General features: G+C 37.8%; 1 protein-coding gene across 4 annotated transcripts; it reads left to right on the top strand.

Annotated features, from left to right (window-relative positions):
* The first annotated feature begins 1,588 nt into the window (after positions 1–1,588).
* Positions 1,589–17,336, top strand: LOC142181709 (uncharacterized). 4 transcript variants are annotated; one of them, XM_075255144.1, is made up of 15 exons: positions 1,589–1,817; positions 2,107–2,241; positions 3,644–3,730; positions 5,648–5,719; positions 6,396–6,597; positions 7,408–7,526; positions 7,813–8,205; positions 13,290–13,424; positions 14,061–14,180; positions 14,406–14,561; positions 15,002–15,241; positions 15,654–15,811; positions 16,078–16,192; positions 16,325–16,405; positions 16,800–17,336. In XM_075255144.1, the coding sequence occupies exons 1-15, from the start codon at positions 1,689–1,691 to the stop codon at positions 17,043–17,045; spliced, it is 2,388 nt and encodes a 795-aa protein (XP_075111245.1). In that variant the 5' UTR covers positions 1,589–1,688; the 3' UTR covers positions 17,046–17,336. The 4 variants fall into 4 exon arrangements, with proteins under 4 accessions (XP_075111245.1, XP_075111246.1, XP_075111247.1 ...); XM_075255145.1 differs by lacking the exon at positions 13,290–13,424; XM_075255146.1 differs by lacking the exon at positions 7,813–8,205 and having other exon boundaries at positions 1,590–1,817.
* Positions 17,337–18,659: the final 1,323 nt, after the last annotated feature.

Genomic DNA, 18,659 nt, shown 5'->3' with positions numbered 1-18,659 from the left:
CCGGGTGCTAGCCACGCCTCCTTAGGTTCGGGGCGTGACAACATGAACCCGAATTGGTTGTCGGATATAGACACTGCCCTCCTCACCCTCCCTTCCACCACCCTCTCCCAAACTTTCATGGTATGACTTAGTAACTTGATGCCCCTTTAGTTATTACACTTCTGAATATCACCCTTGTTCTTGTATAGCGGTATCATCGTACTCCACCTCCATTCATCTAGCATCCTCTTTGACCTAAAGATAACATTAAATAGCACTGTCAACCATTTCAAGCCTGCTCTACCCACATACCTCCACAATTTCACTAGAACTTCGTCCGGCCCGATCACTCGGCCCCTATTCATCTTGCGCATAGCTCCCACGACCTCCTCAGCCTTAGTACGCCTACAATATCTAAAGTCTTGGTGACTCCCAGAATGCCCCAATTCCCCTAGCACAATGCCTTTGTCCCCTTAATCCTTCCACCGCTTGATTTGGGCATCCTCCATCAATACGCTACCTTCCTCGATCTTGATGCACCTCACTTGATACAGGTCACGAGCCTTCATCTCTCTCGCCTGGCCATCCAAAATAACTTCTTCTTCCCTCCTTTGTCCCCCAGTTCCTCGTATAGACGAGAAAATTCTATAATCTTAGCCTTCGTGACCACTAACTTCGCCTCCTTCCTATGAATGTTAAAACTAAATACTTTTAATTACGTAAGGTTACTATTTTTGTTATGTTAAAGGGTAAAACATATATGGATGGAGAAGGGGTTGGAGGAAAGCTGACCTTTGTGATGGTAAAAATTTATTAGTAATCGGGTGTTTATACTAAGTTATGGGAAATATATATCTTGCATAAATATATTTTAACACTTAATCATGATTAAGTAATATGCGTTTTTATTTTGATTTGTTGATTCGTAAAGTTGCTTATTTAATAAGATGTAAACACTACCTAATATTTTCCTTCTTTTTAAAAAGATATAGTGTTTTCAATCAAACACTAGAAAGGTGGTTTATGTGGTAGGGCTCATATTGAGACTGTTTTACAGCGTGTTTGGATGGTTGTTATGTATCGTTTCATAATGTATCGTATAATATTGTATCGTATTGTACTGTATCGTTTTGATGTATATCATGTTTGAATAAATTGTATTATTTTCCGTTGTTTCATGGTATCATACACTAACAATATGGAGAATAAACTTGCAATATATAAAGAAAAAGTAAGGTACGAAGTAGAATTATTATATAAAATGTAGGGTAAAAAATAAAATATGATTGTTTAATAATATGAAAGGGTAAGAGGAGAGAAACAATAAGGAAACAATGCGACCACACCAAATCGATGGTTCTATAAACTGACACTTTTTATCGTTACGTAACGACGAATTTAACAATACAATACAATAAAATTTAAGAAACAACAAGCAAATATTGTATTTAAAGTAACAATATGATAAAATACAACACATAATAAACCGTCAAACAAGCTGTTAGTGCACTTCCAAACTGTTTTTTTTTTTTAATTTTTTTTGGTAATACTCTTGGACGATTTTTTTTTTTGGCCCCTTTTCTCAGACTCAGACTAGCAAGTAGCACAACTCATTATTATGTGTTTAAAGTTTAAACCCTGCACTTCCCAGCATCTTAAACCTCGTATTGGAACCCAATTGAACATCCGACCGTCTCTGTAAGCAAAGCATGGAGAAGCTGAAATCAGCAGTTCCAGAGGCCCTTAAGCAGGAAATATGGAAGAGCACACCCACTGAGCTTCCATCAACATGCTCTTCCCTCCTTGATTTCTTCCATCACTTGCCACAATTTCACCAAGTTCTTTCCTCCTCCTTTTCCTATTTCTCTCCTCTTGTGCTTTTCATTTTATAAAATATTGGACTAACCCAAACTTGTTTGGGAGTGAGGTGCAGTAGTAGTAGTAGTAGTTTTTTGTTGTGTCTCTTTGTTTTGTTTCCTTGAATTTCGATAAGAATTTTCTTTCTCCTGGTGCTACTGTGCATTCCATAATTTCGACAAAGAGTGCCTGTTTTTGTTCTTGGTAATGCTCCAATGCTAATGCTTGAACATTTACATTTTAAATTTTTGGCTTTCTTGTTAATTCCAGATGGTTAAGGACTTGACGGACCCTGCTATGGCTCTATGTTGCAAGGACCAAAGTGCTGCTTTGGAAGCAAAGCTTAAGGGAAATGAATGCTTCTCCAAAGGAGATTATCCTAATGCATTGCTATCCTATTCCCAGGTCAGGACCATTTTGGTTTTCTCCAAATTATATTTAATTCATTTAGAAAGCACAAACTTTTCCCAGAATTGTTATCAACTTGATTCTATGATTTCATAACCAGACACGATCTTATAGTATTAATATCTATCCTCCAGGAGTTTTTGGCATTTATGGAACTCATAAGTGAAAATATAGTAATGGCACCCAAGGGTATGGTCTAGTGAGCAGTGAAGTGGGTTGAAACCCTAAGGTCTCAGTTCAAATACTAGCGGAGACAAAAAATACTAGGTGATATTTTTCCATCTATCGAAGCCTTGGTGGATACAGTTATATCTGTTACTTGTGGGAGGCAGTAGGTATCCCTTAAAATTAGTTGAGGTGCACGCAAGACCCAATATCACAGTTATAAAAAAAAGAAAGAAAAATGAAAGCTTACAAACTAAATAAAGTGACAGATAAAAGAAAGATGGAAGATTTATATTGGTCTCAAACTAACTAGGAAGATGTATGATAAAGCCTGCATCTAATCTATAAGACACATTATCTGTTTTGCTCTATTCAAAATTATAGAAAACATGGATGTTCCTTCTAGCAGGGTAGGACATTGAACAGTATTTACATTCTGTTCAAATCACAATGGCACCATATATTAACATTAGCCCGTTTCACAATTTCTGAACACTGTGATATTTGAGTTTTGTATGTGAAGTTTTAACCCTTGACTTCTGTGATTACCTGTTATTGCTCTCATGTCGGCTTTCTGATTGCAGTACCTAGTGTATTTAGTTTTGTATCCTTGCTTCGGTTTTCTAATTGGTATGCTTGTTATTGTTGCCCTTTCTTTTACCTATCCTTAGCCGAGGGTCTTCCGGAAACAGCCTCTCTGCCTTCTTGAAGGTAGGGGTGAGGTTTGCGTATATATTATCCTCCCCAGACCCCACTTGTGGGATTACATTGGGTTTGTACTGTGTTTGTTGTTGTATGTGAAGTTTTAAATGTGTGTATCGGAAAGGTATACATGAGAGACTTTACATTAAATTTATGTTCTATCCAATGCGTTGTTCATGTGAACAATGCAAAGTGGAAGAAGCAGAAAGTGGAGCAGGAGTTCTTAGAGGTGGGGGGAAATTTTCATCATCCTTTGAAATTATGGTGATGGAGTATCTCTCTTCTTTTATTTTGGGGGCTTGTCTGTGGGGAACGAAACCATGCACAAGAATGTCAAGTTGACCTTTATCCACAAATCATTGAAGACCTACATTCCTTCTACTTATAAAGAAAAAGGGGACCTACATTCCTTCTACACTGACTTTGTTGCTTCATTCTCTTTTTTATTTTCCAATTAAGTATCAATCTTCTTGATGAGTATTTGAACATGCCTAATAAGCGATTGTTGTTATCGCTTTTGCGGTCGAGACAGGCATTGCGTCATGCTCCAGTAGATATTGATGATATGGAGAAAAATCCGGTAGCAGTACTGTATGTAAACCGCGCCTCAGCTTTGCAGGTGAATCTTGAATTTTATTTATTTGCTCGCTGTTTAATGCTAGTTAATTTTTATTATATTATTTTCTTACTCTTTTCTTTTTTTGTTTACTCCCTCCGGTTCACAATAAGTGACCAGTTTCCTTTTAGCACGCCCATTAAGAAAATGCTAAATCCTATACAAAAATACTTAGTATGACTTAACTACCCTTATTAAATATTGGTCACATAGTTATAATGAGGAGTGAGAAAACTTTTTAGGGATATGCACATAAGGGTAAAAGAGTAAAAACAAATTGAATTTTTTCTTGATTACGTAACTGGACACTTATTTTGAACCAAAATGAAAAAGAAAACTGGTCACTTATTGTGAACCGGAGGGAGTAGCAAACTATCCTCTTTTGAGTTCATCGGCACAAGATATTTATCATTAAGAGAACAAAATCAATTTGGAATTTGTTCATAGTAGTTTGATGAATTCTAGAGATGCAAGTTCTCTTGAAAAGCTGTCTTAGGACTTGGTGACTGAAATTCATTTAAATTTGTCCTAAGCTGGATCATGTTGTGTTCATACTATTTTTCCGCTCCGTTTTCCTTGTACCTTGTCGTTGTTATTGGTTATTGATATTACTTTTGCCATCTATTTTTCTGGTTCTTAGGTTGCTGGTAGTATCTTTCTGGCCTCTGTTGTTACTGTTCTATTGTCTTTTTTCGTCTTCTTGAGCCGAATGTCAATCGGAAACAACCTCTCTACCCCACCAGGGTAGGGGTAAGGTCTGCATACACACTACCCTCCCTAGAACCACTTGTGGGATTATATTAGGTTGTTGTTGTGGTTTAGTAATGTTTTGACAACATCTTATAAGCAAGATATATATGATTTCCCTAAGTCATATATGTGACAATTTTGTCATGGTGATGAAAGTGTTGGGTTTATTCATCTTTAGATAGACATGCCTACAGAGAAATTAGATTGTGACAATTTTGTCATGGTGAAGAAAGTGTTGGGTTTATTCATCTTTAGATAGACATGCCTACAGAGAAATTAGATTCTATAAAAGTGAATAGAATATACGCGGTAAGGGGCACATAGCAAAAATGTGTTAGAAGATGACTTTGTCTATTGTGCATGACCTTAATGGTTGAAGGCAAGATTAATGCCTAAGAGAATGTGCCTAATGTAGTGCATGCTATCATCTTAGTAGATTGAACTTTTGAAGTTCCTAAAATAGATGTAGGAGAGGAATATTCCAAGGACAGAGTGGAGACTGGAATATATAGAAAGAGCCACCAATATGGCAATGTCTACTCTTTTATTATTATTGATCATAGTAGCTATAGGAAAAATGTTTGTTTCTCAAGAACTCTTACTTCTTACTGTTTCTTATTTGTATTCCCCTGTTATAAAGTCAACGATGAAGAATGTTTCTTGTAACAACTCATTAGTTCTTGTTAGCAAGACCGTCCTGCCATGCTAAACTTAGATCAATTTACTTCTGGTTGTTCATTTGAGGATGAAAACCTTTTCTCTTTTCTTTCCTTTGTGGTTTTGGTGTCAGTCGTTCTTTAATATACTTTGTTACCTAAAGTTGTCCTTCTTCAAGCTCTCATTCCCACAGTTGTAGTTTGCTAATTCTTTTGAGGACGAAGAATCGAAATTAGCTGCTTATTATTTCCTTATTTCTAATTACCTAGGCAAGAGATGTCATCGGTTGCTTTTACCTGGACATACTCTTGTGTTTAAACTAATCCTTGCTGAAGGAGCCACTTCATGTTAGGAATTTTCAATTTGACAGTTCCAAACAATCAGATTCTTAACCTGTTTTTCAGGATCAATTATAAAGTCACCATTTATTCGGAATCATTATATTTCTCTTTTCATTAGAAATTGATACTTTCTACTCCTTTATTTACCAAACTGCATGCTTATTGTCTTCAGAAAATGGGTTTACTTCTGGAGTGTTTACGAGATTGCAGCAGGGCCCTTAGAGTATCTCCACACTATGCCAAGGTGAATGCTTGTGTACTCACTTTCCCCCTTTTTTCTTTTATAAAGTACTTAAACTTTGCCCTTTCGACTACAGTATATTGTCTTTATCTTCTATTTCTTACTTGAGTGAAGAAGAATACAACCTCTCTCTTTGGTCGCAGCGAGCAGATGATTATTTACATCGATAAAGTTTTGAATGTCAGTGTTGTTTCTTGAATAGGAAAAAGATTGAGTAATGTAATAAAAAACTGATTTAATTTTTGCTCTTCTTGCTCTGTTTCTTTTTCTTCCAATATATAATTGGCTTCTTAAAGCTAATCTTAGAATATAAGGCCAGTGTGTGCTTGATATTACATTTGCATAACATACATTAGTCCTCTGTCAAGCATCATACTCCATTCTCTTCCATATAATCTTCATGCTATTTATAGTATTTACTCTTGACAGAAGCATATCAATGGCTACATCAGTTAAAAACCCATTTTTTCTGGATCAAAAGCTAATATCATTTAGTGTCTTCAGTTTCTTTACAAAGGTAAGGGTAAGGTCTGCGTACATCCTACCCTCCCCAGACCTCACTTGTGGGATTCTCACTGGGTTTGTTGGCATTGTTGTCTTCAGTTTTCTTGGTCAAGTGTTCTCTGTTTTAAGTATCAACCAAGTGAAAGTTTTGACCTTAAATTGTACTTTACTTTAGGCATGGTTCCGGAGAGGTAAAGCGAATATTTCCTTGGGGAAGTTTGAGGATGCGATTCGAGATCTGAACATCTCATTAAAGGCAGAAATCTCTTCAAGTGGAAAAAGACAGATTGAAGCAGAACTAAACATTGCACTAGACAAAAACAAGGGAATGGGGAGCTCAGGGAAGAAACGCAACCAAAATTTGTCAGAAGTTCCTGGTTAGACTTTGTTGGTACAAATTAATGACATTAAATATTTTTCTTTCTTAAAAGAACAGCAGTTAATCCTTGAAATCCTCCTAAATAGTGCATAATTGCAATTTCACTGCCTATGATATATAACATGTTTCTTCTGAAATTTGAATGAGAAAATATTAACATGCTTGCACCTTCCATAGCTCACTCCACATTCAACGCTACATATATTAAGCTGATCTCATTAATAGAATTATTTGATGTGCTTAAAAATTTGATTGTGATGCTGCTCAACAGAGATCTGTTCTATGGAGCTCGGTGTTACAGTTCAGGACAGCAATCTTAATCCTGTTTTCTTATTCTACACCAGTATTACATGTTATTTTTTCACTTGATTGTTTAAATCAGCAAGTTATGCTTGTTCTGCAGTAAATTTGATCTTCAATTGCCTGGTACTCAGCATGTATTGCTAAGCTCAATGTGCATCACTAACGTTCAACTTGTAAGAATCTGGTGGATCCATCTCGACCATTTTTATGCCTACTATATAATATTCTATCTTTTGAACAATGAAGTATACTGTTGCCATCTTTTTTTGGCACCTTTAAAAAATTTATTTTGTTTCTTGGTAAAGTTTATGCACATTCTAGCACTGAGTATTCAAGCTCCAATGATGATTGAGGTCCATACAATTGATCTTCATTCTCTCCATCATGTATATGTTTGTGGATGAAGTTGTGTTTATCAAAATTAAGTAACTCATGATTGTCTTTGCCATTGGTGACGTGCCGCTCTTCTCCTTTGATTTCTTATAATGTAGGTCTTATGTGACAGATGAGCCAGACCAAGTAAAACTTCGGTGTTTGTTTAAGAAAACCAAGGGGAGAGGAATGTTTTGTGTGGATGACGTTTCTGAAGCCTCTTTAGTTCATAAAGAAGATCCTTATGCTGCGGTATAAGCTAAATCCTTCCCATTTCACAATGTCAACTACTCTTCTTTCTCATTTTATTTGATGATTTTAATTTGGTCAAACATGTCTGTCTTCTATTATAATATTCTTGGCATCTAGATAATCATTTGCATCCTGCTCCCCCTTTATCTTTAGTGGTAGTCTGAACAAAACTGGCACTCTGAGAATTATACGATTTGTCACATACCAGTAATAGACATAAAATTAATGAAGCACTAACCATTTTCTCCAGGATTATTTGGTTCTTACCATGCTGAGTTTAATGCAGATTGTCTTGAAGAAATGTCGGGAGACTCACTGCCATTTTTGCTTCAATGAACTGCCGGCAGATGCCATTTCATGTTTGTCATGTTCTATACCATTATACTGCAGTGACCAATGTCAATTACAAGCTGGCGGGCAAAAGTTTGATAGGAGTTTTACAAGTTTTAAGGTTCTTGAGGGATTACCAGATGATCTGCAGAACTATATTTCAGATGTTGTGGCAGGCAACAACTCAACTCTAGAGACTGGGCATATAGCTGAGCACAGGCATGAATGTCTAGGTTTTCATTGGCCTCTCATATTACCATCAGAAGTAGTTTTGGCTGGTAGAATCCTTGTGAAAGTCATCGAGCAAAAGAAACATGCAAATGTTGTTTCTAACCTTATCGGGATCCTGGTAAATGCTCCTGAAAATGTTGGTTTATGTTTAGTCAACAATGGCATGCTGAAAATGTTGGTTTATGTTTAGTCAACAATGGCATGCCAATTGGAAGAGTTGGTGGAAAGAGTTGGTGTGGATGCTAGGAGGAAGCTTCCTCCTTTGATGTCACCCATGACATCAAGAGGAGGTAGTTTGATGTCACCAATGACATTAAGAGGAGGTCTTTACCTCTATAAATAGATGCACTCCTTCACTTGTAGAAATCATCCCAAAATAATACAATACATTGTAGTGAGTAGAGAGTTAAGAGAGAAATTCTCTTAAGTGTAATTGGGAAATCTCCCCTTCCTTTGTTAATATTAAAAGGACAATTGTTCTCTGGTGGACGTAGGATTAATTTTTATCCGAACCACGTTAAATCTTGTGTTCTTTCTTTTTTCGTTTCCGCTAACAATTGGTATCAGAGCGACAGGATTCTTTAACGATCCAAGGAGGAAGAACAAGCAAATATGAGTTCCATGAAGTTTGAAATTGATAGATTCAATGGACGCAACAACTTCAATATCTGGAAGATCCAGATGATGGCGTTACTGCGGAGGGAAGGTTCAATCCATGCTCTTGACGGAAAGTATCCTACGGATATATCAGCTCCCGACAAGGAGAAGATTGAAGGGGATGCATTGAGTGCAATCCAACTATCCCTTGCACCTAACGTGCTTTGTGAAGTGAGTACGGGTACCGAAGAGACGACCAAACAGTTGTGGGAAAAGCTAGAAGGGCTATACCAAGACCGATCAGTGACAACAAGAATGTTGTTACAACGGCGTCTTCACACATTTAAGATGGGGTCAGGTACTTCGTTACAAGATCATTTAGATGCGTTTAATAAACTTGTCATGGACTTACAGATTGCAGGAATTAAAAGGGAGGAGGAGACACTTGCATGTGCTTTGCTATTTTCATTGACTTCAGGATATCGTGATATTGAGAATTCAATGATGTATAGCAAGGAGCTTATCAAACTTGAGCAAGTGCGGTAGGCACTTAACTCTAGTGATGTGCGGAGGCACATTAAAGGAGATAGAGATGACCAGGCAAGTGGCCTCTTTGTAAGAGGCCGGACTAGCCAACAGGGAAAGAGCAAATCAAAGCACAGATCAAAGTCTCATGTGAACAAGAAGAATACAGAGTGTTGGGGTTGTGGCAAGAAGGGGCACTTTGAACGAGATTGCCCAATGTCAAAGTCCAAGGAAAAGGCGAGTGCATCTACAGTTGAACAGGTACATAATTTTGATAATGATTATGTACTAACAACATCGTGTAATAATAATAGTAGTTATGAAAACAAATGGGTGTTAGACTCTGCTTGTACTCTGCATATGACGTTCTGAAAAGACTGGTTTAGCAGCTACGAGAAAAGTGGAGGAACCGTAGTAATGGGCAATAATGCAACTTGTGCAATAGTTGGCATTGGCTCAGTTCGGGTTCGCTGCCATGATGGAATCGTGAGGACTATTACACAAGTCCGTCATGTTCATGATCTGAAGAAGAATTTGATCTCCTTGGGTACTCTGGATGAACAAGGCTACAGGTACATGAGCGAAGCAGGAACTATGAAGGTGACTAAAGGTTCTTTAGTCATGCTGAAAGGCAAGCTGGAGAACGGCCTTTACACATTGGCCGGAAGCACCATTGTTGGCTCTGCAAATGCATCTACAGTGCAGTTATCTAATGATGACAAGGCAAGACTATGGCACATGAGACTGGGTCATATGAGCGCACGTGGACTGGAGATGTTGAGCAATCGTAAACTTTTGGAAGGTGAGAAGATCAGCACGCTTGACTTCTGTGAGCACTGCGTTCTAGGGAAGCAGAAGAAGGTCAGCTTCAGCACTGGCAAACACAAGACAAGAGGAGTGCTAGACTACATCCATTCAGATTTATGGGGTCCTTCTAAACTTCCATCGAAGGGCGGAAAGAGGTATCTTCTCATTTTTATTGATGATTTCTCACGAAAGGTTTGGGTGTATTTTTTGAAGGCAAAAAGTGATGCTTTTGAAGCATTTAAAGAGTGGAAGATTTTGGTTGAAAATCAAATGGAGCGGAAAATCAAGTATCTTCGCACAGACAATGGCTTGGAGTTTTGCAATGAAGAGTTTAATGAATTCTGCAAGGTTCATGGGATCTCAAGACATAGGACTGTCAGGCATACCCCACAACAGAATGGAGTTGCCGAGAGAATGAACAAGAACTCTTCTTGAAAAGGCTCGTTGTATGCTCCTACAAGCCAAAATGTCCAAAGTATTTTGGGCTGAAGCAGTTCACACTGTTGCTCATATTGTCAATCGATCTCCAGCATCGGCAATTGACTTTAAGACTCCGAATGAGGTATGGTCAGGTGAACCCTCTAATTATTCATACTTACGAGTATTTGGGTGTCCAACTTATTATCACGTTAATGAAGGAAAGCTTGAACCAAGGGCTAAGAAGGCCATATTCGTAGGGTATGTGGATGGAGTAAAAGGGTACAAACTTTGGTGTTTGTTTTTACTCAAATTTATAGTTAGTAGAGATGTCACCTTCGATGAATCCTCTATACTTGATCCCCGTAAAGTTTCCGTGGAGTTTTCAGGAAACAAGAACAACGAGCAGGTGGAGCTTCCGGTGGAGCTTGCCAAGGAAAAGGATCAAGAGACTCAGGTTAAAGATGAGTCAGAAGATGTAGGCCTTGAAGAACTTGCTGTCAATGAACCATACACAATTGCGAAGGGGAGGGAGAAGAGGCAGACACGAGAACCGGAACGCCTTATAAATCAAGCAAACTTGATTGCATATGCGTTCGTAGCTGCACAAGAAGAGATTAAAGATCTGGAGCCCTCCTCGTATATTGAAGCAACTTCTTGCAAGGATGCTGCACAATGGCGGTTAGCCATGACTGAAGAGATGGAGTCTCTTCACAAGAATCAGACATGAGTCTTAGTGAAAAGACAAAAGGGGAAGAGGACAGTTGGATGCAAGTGGGTCTACCGAAAGAAAGATGGAATTCCTGAAGTGGAAGATGCTAGGTTCAAGGCGAGATTGGTTGCAAAAGGTTTCAGCCAAAAGGAGGGAATTGACTACAATGAGATTTTCTCTCCGGTCGTGAAGCATAGCTCAATTCGCGTGCTACTAACATTGGTTGCACAATTTGACTTGGAGCTTCAACAACTTGATGTCAAAACTGCTTTCTTACACGGTGATCTAGAAGAGACAATCTATATGGATCAACCTGAAGGTTTCCTAGCTGAGGGAAAAGAAGATCACGTATGCCAACTAAAGAAGTCTTTGTATGGTTTGAAGCAATCCCCTGGACAGTGGTACAAGAGGTTTGATGCATTCATGACTACACATGAATTCTCAAGGAGTGCATTTGATAGCTGTGTGTATCACAAGAAGATGTCTGGTAACTCAATGATTTATTTACTGTTGTATGTTGATGATATGCTTATTGCTGCTAACAACATTACAAAGATAAATGCTTTGAAGAAACTGTTGAGTAAAGAATTTGACATGAAGGATTTAGGAGCTGCAAAAAAAATCCTTGGTATGGAGATTTCAAGAGAAGACGATGTTGTACATCTTTCTCAGAAGAGGTATATTGAAAGGGTTCTCGAGAGATTCAATATGCAAACGTGCAAGCCTGTAAGTACACCATTAGCTCCTCATTTTAAACTTTCAGAGTCACAAATGCCTCAGTCCGAGGATGAGGTGGAGCATATGTCAAAGATTCCTTATGCCAGTGCAGTTGGTAGTATTATGTATGCTATGGTATGCACACGTCCAGATATTGCTCAATCTGTAAGTGTGGTAAGTAGATACATGTCCAACCCAGGAAAGAGGCATTGAGAAGCTGTCAAGTGGATATTGAGATATCTCAAAGGAGCTTCTGGTGTTGGTCTTACTTTTCGAAAAAGTGGTACAGGTATTTCAATTCTCGGTTATGTGGATTCTGACTATGCAGGAGATCTTGACAGAAGAAGGTCCACAACTGGATACATCTTTACCCTCGTTGGCAGTACCGTCAGTTGGAAGTCGACTCTGCAGTCGATTGTCGCTTTGTCTACGACAGAAGCAGAATATATGGCAGCAGCGGAGGCGGTAAAGGAAGCTATCTGGTTGAAAAGTTTAGTAGCGGAATTGAGTTTGGTTCAGCTGGAATCAACTCTTAGATGTGATAGTCAGAGTGCTATTCATCTAATGAAAAATCAGAGATTTCATGAGCGCACTAAACACATTGATGTCAGATTTCATTTTATTCGAGATGTTATTGATGAGGGAATTATCAAGGTCGTGAAGGTTATCACAGACGATAATGCTGCAGACATGTTGACCAAGATAGTCCCGCTCGCTAAGTTTGCACACTGCAAGGACTTGGCGGGGGTGTGCATCAACTGATGCAACTCCGAAGAGAACAGTTGCTAGGTGGAGGTGGTATGTTCAACAATGGTTTGATTCTTCTTGTTTCTTACAACGGGGTTGCCCAGTAAGCTTAGAAGTTTTGGCCAGAGTTGTTCACACGCTCGAAACGCAAACCAAGGTGGAGATTGAAAATGTTGGTTTATGTTTAGTCAACAATGGCATGCTGAAAATGTTGGTTTATGTTTAGTCAACAATGGCATGCCAATTGGAAGAGTTGGTGGAAAGAGTTGGTGTGGATGCTAGGAGGAAGCTTCCTCCTTTGATGTCACCCATGACATCAAGAGGAGGTAGTTTAATGTCACCAATGATATCAAGAGGAGGTCTTTACCTCTATAAATAGATGCACTCCTTCACTTGTAGAAATCATCCCAAAATAATACAATACATTGTAGTGAGTAGAGAGTTAAAAGAGAAATTCTCTTAAGTGTAATTGAGAAATCTCCCCTTCCTTTGTTAATATTAAAAGGACAATTGTTCTCTGGTGGACGTAGGATTATTTTTGATCCGAACCACGTTAAATCTTGTGTTCTTTCTTTTTTCGTTTCCGCTAACAGCTCCAATGCTCAAGCTTTGTTTTTCTTGCTAGTGTGTTGTGTTTCCGAGAAAAATCTAATTTGATAGCTGATGACTGGATTTTGTAGGATCTTTCTCACAATTATCCACAGCTCCCTCCAGAAAGCAAATTAGAGATGCATATCTACTCAGTCATTCTAGTGCACTGTCTTCAGCATTTTTATACAACTGAACTTCCCATTAGTGGGATAATGATTTCAAAGGCAAGATTTCATCTACAGAATTCCGTATATTTTGAATGAAGAATTTTCATGCAGGCTTTATGTTGAACGCGTAATGATATTAGACTTCTCGTCTCTGTAAACTAGCAAGTATTTAATCTTGCTCAAGATTCCAGAGAGGAAAAAGAAATAGGAGGAAACGAAAAGAGTGTGACTGTGTTTAAATAGGCAGTTATACCCAAAATACAGGCTTGTTATGTTATAAACGTACTTTTGTGGATTTGTAAAGCTATTTCTCCGTCCATATTCATTGTTTTGATGTATATTCTTAATGAGTTAAGACTGTAAAGAGCTCAATATTTTGGAACAGATCAATATAGAGAATATACATCTTATTTCTGTTCTGTTTCGGAGCACTTTTTTTACTCAGCTTGTCCTCAATTTTTTTTCTCTGGTGATTTTGTGGGTTGATGAACCTCTTTCATCGAAACAAGCATGTTCTTTGGAAACGAGAGATACAATAACATCTTTTGTAAGATTGACATAGGATTTCCTACATCTTTCTTTACTGTTTGAACTTCGGATGCAGAATTATAACTCATGCTGGGTGCCTTCCATGGAAAATTCTCTCTAGGCTTAGATTTTGAAAGGTTCTCACTGCCAGTTTTTCCCTTGCAGCTAGTTATCCTTCTTTCTCAAATCCAAGTAAACTCCATGGCAGTTGTTCGTGTGCAAGCTCCTGAGGTGAGAGGGCCGGTATACGAGCCTGGGAATGCTTTAACCAGTAGTTTAGAACAAGTATGTACTTCTCTATCACACATCTCTGATCTCTATTACATTAGTTACCTAAACTTTTTAGCTTAAAGTGGGACTCACAGGTCATTGCAGACTACATAATATATCATTGACCAATTCGATGTCATATTTCAGAAATTTGAGTTTGATTAAAGCTTCAATCTCTAATTTTTCAATAAAATTTTCAATTAAATCTTCAATCTCTGGTTATAATGTTTCTGCCTACAGGTTAAAGTGGGTCAAGCTGTTTATGTAGCTGGTAGTTTGTTTAACCACTCTTGCCGGCCAAACATCCACGCGTATTTTCTTTCACGCACCCTATATGTACAAGCCACAGAATACATCTTAGCTGGCTCTGAGCTGGAGCTATCTTATGGCCCCCAGGTACCCATGTTTAATTACAGCTTCTGTCTTGATTTTTCAGATTTAGGATTTTGGAGTCTAACATTAACACCTTTATCTTGCGTTTGGAGGTTTTGTTATCATATCTTTAGATGTTCCTATTTCTATGAATGCAAAATAGAACTAGTCAGTAATGGTCCACATGTCCAAATTCCTGGGTCGTCGCTCTCATTGTGCTTTGGTAACTGAAGAAGAAAGAATTCTAAGCACTAGGTTAAGATTTAAGATTGATCAAGAGACAAAGTATCATATACGTCAAGATCTTCCTGCAACCTCTTCTAAAAAGAAATATAAGGAAGGAGGGAGGGAGGGAGGGAGGGGAGGTGTTCTAGCTCATGCAACTATGGCTTCTGGCCTTTTTATTTGTTTACGATCTTTTGATTGTATAATAATTTGTCAACTTGGGACTGGCTGCTTTGCAGGTGGGGCAGTGGGACTGCAAATACCGTCAACAGCTCTTAGGAGATCGCTACTCATTCACTTGTCAGTGTACTGGTTGCTCAGAGTTGAATGTTTCTGACCTTGTCATCAATGCTTATCGGTGCACTAAACCAAATTGCTTGGGAGTGATCCTGGATAGTACTATTGCTAGATATGAGAAACAAAAACTGAAGCTCCTCCTTGATGCCCCTGCAGTTTACAGTTCCAGTCTGCATAAGCAGGTACTTTAATGATGCAGTAACAGTGTTTTACTAGTATCAGGGGGAAATTAGGGATGGTATTGTCTTGATCTTAGATAACCTAATGAGTAAATAAAGAGTTACCAGACTAGACTTCTCCTGGAGAGCACACTGGCGTATTATTCAAGCCTGTAACATCTCCAATTTTCTTCCCATCATTAGTCGTAGGGACTCAACCATATAATGTGGTTTAGCTCTTGGCCAAGAAATGGATAGTTCTTTCTTTTTTTCCCATAAGTAGGACAGCATTTTCTTATGTGTGAAGTTTAATGAAACTATCTGCAATTCTGTGTCACAATTTTCCAGTGCTTATGTTCTGTTATTACTGGTGTGCACACTTGTAAGAAACAGCATTTATTCAACTTGCCTAACTTGAGCATTTTTAATATTGAAGATTGAGAAGCTCAAAGGTGCTAATATTAATGAAGTGGCTCGCTGTATTTTTCAATCTGATTATAAGTTGGAACCTCAAAATTGCCTGGTTTGTGGTTCATATAGAGATCTGGAAGCTTCATGTGCTGCAACCAGTCAAGTTGACAGTTGTTGCAAGAGGTACTGTATGCGTTCTCATTTATCATGTCGGATACATTAACTTCAAAGATAATAGTTAAACATTGGGAAAAACATATCAACAAAGTCGTCGGGATAGAGCACAAGTTTATTTATTTGTGTTTTCTCTAACATTTGCTACGCACTCTCCAAGATAGGCAAAATTTATTGGCCTGTGGATGTAATGCCAGCAGTATTAGCATATTGAAATGAACGTCTTGCCCTTTGGTTTTATTTTTGAATAGCTTTGACGCTTACCTGACAAACAGATTGCAAGATGCAATAGCTTCAAATGAAGTCCCAAACAATATTCTTCAAGATGCTTTGAGGTGTACAGATCTTCTCAGAACGATATTGCATCCTTTTAACAAGAGAATTGCAGAGGTAAATACAGGGTCCACTCTATTTTGTCCTCTCTTTCCATGAGCAGAGTAAAAAAGTTTGCTCTGTGTTGTTCAATATATTGCCTGATGATTCCTTTAAACTAATATCTTGATCCTATTCTAAAATTTTCAGGTGGAGGACAATCTTTCTCAGGCATTCTGTTTGGTGGGAGAACTACAAGCTGCACTTGATCACTGTAAAGCATCTATTCAGGTTAGCTTTCTGCAGTATGGATCAAAATCGCTCCTTTTTGCTGTGCATCTGAGATTGATCATCTGCAAATATATTATTTGCTGTCGTGTTATTATGATCTATTCCAACTTTACACTGGTGATCTTGATAAACATTACGTGTATTTGGTAATTCTTGGCGAAGATAAATTATTCACGATCATTCCATTGAAATTCGAGTACTTCCTTTTATCAGTACTGATAGACTGTTGAGTAGATTACTGCTTAATGCTTTCTTTTGTGGATTGCACGATAACATTATAATCAAAGTTCTCTTATTCTCAGAATTGAGTAGACTTCCATTTTTGGTTATCAATATTACCAGAGTTTCATATCTTAAATAGCAATCTGATGGACGTTTTATGAGTTGTCACCAGATCTTGGAAAACCTCTATGATCCCAACCACATTGCGATTGGAAATGAATTGATCAAGCTTGCCTCCCTTCAGATATCAGTGGGTGACTCTGCTGCTTCCGATAGCATGAGTAAAATTACTACAATATTTTCGCGATATTATGGATCACATGCAGATGACATATATCCATTTCTGCGACATCTTAAAGCTAGCCAAGATGTTGATAAGAGGGTCGCATTTCATCCCGTTGAAAGCTCAAAGAACTAAGCTGTAGAGTAAAAATTTGCTCGTGCTTACACGCTCTTTCTATCTCCTTCACCAAGTAAAGCCCACTTCTTAGATCAATCTAATACTTCATTCTCCGACGGATTTAAGCTGGCCGTGGCACATTTCTTAATTAAATGATTCATGTAATGTAGTTATTTCCTGTTTGTTGATCTTGATGAATGACTTTCTGGACTGTCCTGAACATATTTCTTCTGTAGGAAGATGGGAATGTGTATTTGATTATCCTAAATATGATAAATGCCAAGCTCCAAGGCTTTGGTCTAGTTGCAAGACCTCGACGTGTGATGTGTGGGATAGGGGAACATTGCGGGATTGAATCCTGCCATAGACAAAAACCTGATATTTAAGTGAGGATAGAGGAACAAGATTACTATCCACTGAGTTTTAAATGGTAAGCCATTGGTCCTCAGAGATTTCTCAGTTACCAAAAAAGAAGGATAAATGCCAAATCAGTTCCATAGAGAGTCCTGGAAACTGGGGCAAAAATCATTAGGAATTGATTTTCCGATTCTATGATGATAGAGGCATAAAAAACGTGGCGTAATGCCCACCATGTGCCCTAAGCAGCTAGCATAGGCACGATAGTTGCTAGGTCCCGCAACTCCCTATTCATAGTGGCACTGCATTTATGAGATGGCCTCGGCAAACTACTCAGGGCGGTAATATTTGAGATACAAAACATATATGGAGTCCTTTGGTAGGATGTATTAGAGAAAAATAAAAAAACATTAGCTTTGATATTATCAGTCACTTGTTTGGTAGTGTTTTTCAATCTATATATAATTAATATATGTATTAATTATACATCATATTCAATATTATTCTTATACATACCAAATCATGGCATTAGCAATATCATGATTTTTAATACATGGATAAGCATATATAAAGACAACTGCCGTTTCCAAAACTTCGCAGGGTAATTTTGAAAACACATGCAACACATTATTTTTAATACACCAAACCAAACAGCTCAGCATTACTAAGACATTATATTCATTACTCCATCCAGTCCACAATAAGTGACCAATTTGCTTTTTTATTTTGGTCCAAAATAAGTGTCTATTTATATAATCAAGAAAGAATTCAATTTGTTTTTACAATATTACCCTTATGTACATATCCCTAAAAAGTTTTCTTACTCACATTAAATATTTAATTAAGGGTAGCTTAGTCATACTAGGTATTTTTGTATAGAATTTAGTATTTTCTTAATGGGCGTGCCAAAAGCAAATTGGTCACTTATTGTGAACCGAAGAGAGTATTATTCTTATACACCCTACGAAACAATCCCATACTGTAGAAGTCATTACACTCAGTACAGTGTTGAGCTGTTGCAAGCTCACTTGTTAGTTGTTACAATACGGAGCTTTGCCATAGTATCTAAAGTTTTAGTTTGACTCGACTCTTTATCGTTTGCTTCCTTTCTTCAACTGTAAGGGACTCCAAGTTGCTTTCATGATAAATTAATTATATGAGAATAATATAAGAATTATTAATTTAATTTGATAAATTGAATTCGTATGCCACTGCATTATATAGACTATTAGTTTAAACCGGAATTTAAGTTCCAAATGTGGTTAATTAAATCTA

Source organism: Nicotiana tabacum, chromosome 6, assembly GCF_000715075.1.
Source record: "Nicotiana tabacum cultivar K326 chromosome 6, ASM71507v2, whole genome shotgun sequence".
Taxonomy (NCBI): Eukaryota; Viridiplantae; Streptophyta; class Magnoliopsida; order Solanales; family Solanaceae; genus Nicotiana; species Nicotiana tabacum.
The sequence above is the reverse complement of the archived record's forward strand: the minus strand, read 5'-3'. Positions and strand labels throughout refer to the sequence as shown.

Excerpts from the sequence above, each read along its gene's own strand:
- LOC142181709 (XM_075255144.1), top strand. The coding sequence starts at position 1,689 with ATGGAGAAGCTGAAATCAGCAGTTCCAGAGGCCCTTAAGCAGGAAATA. Across the intron at positions 5,720-6,395 it reads TATCTCCACACTATGCCAAG|GCATGGTTCCGGAGAGGTAA; the intron begins GTGAATGCTTGT and ends ACTTTACTTTAG. Across the intron at positions 16,406-16,799 it reads ACTGTAAAGCATCTATTCAG|ATCTTGGAAAACCTCTATGA; the intron begins GTTAGCTTTCTG and ends AGTTGTCACCAG.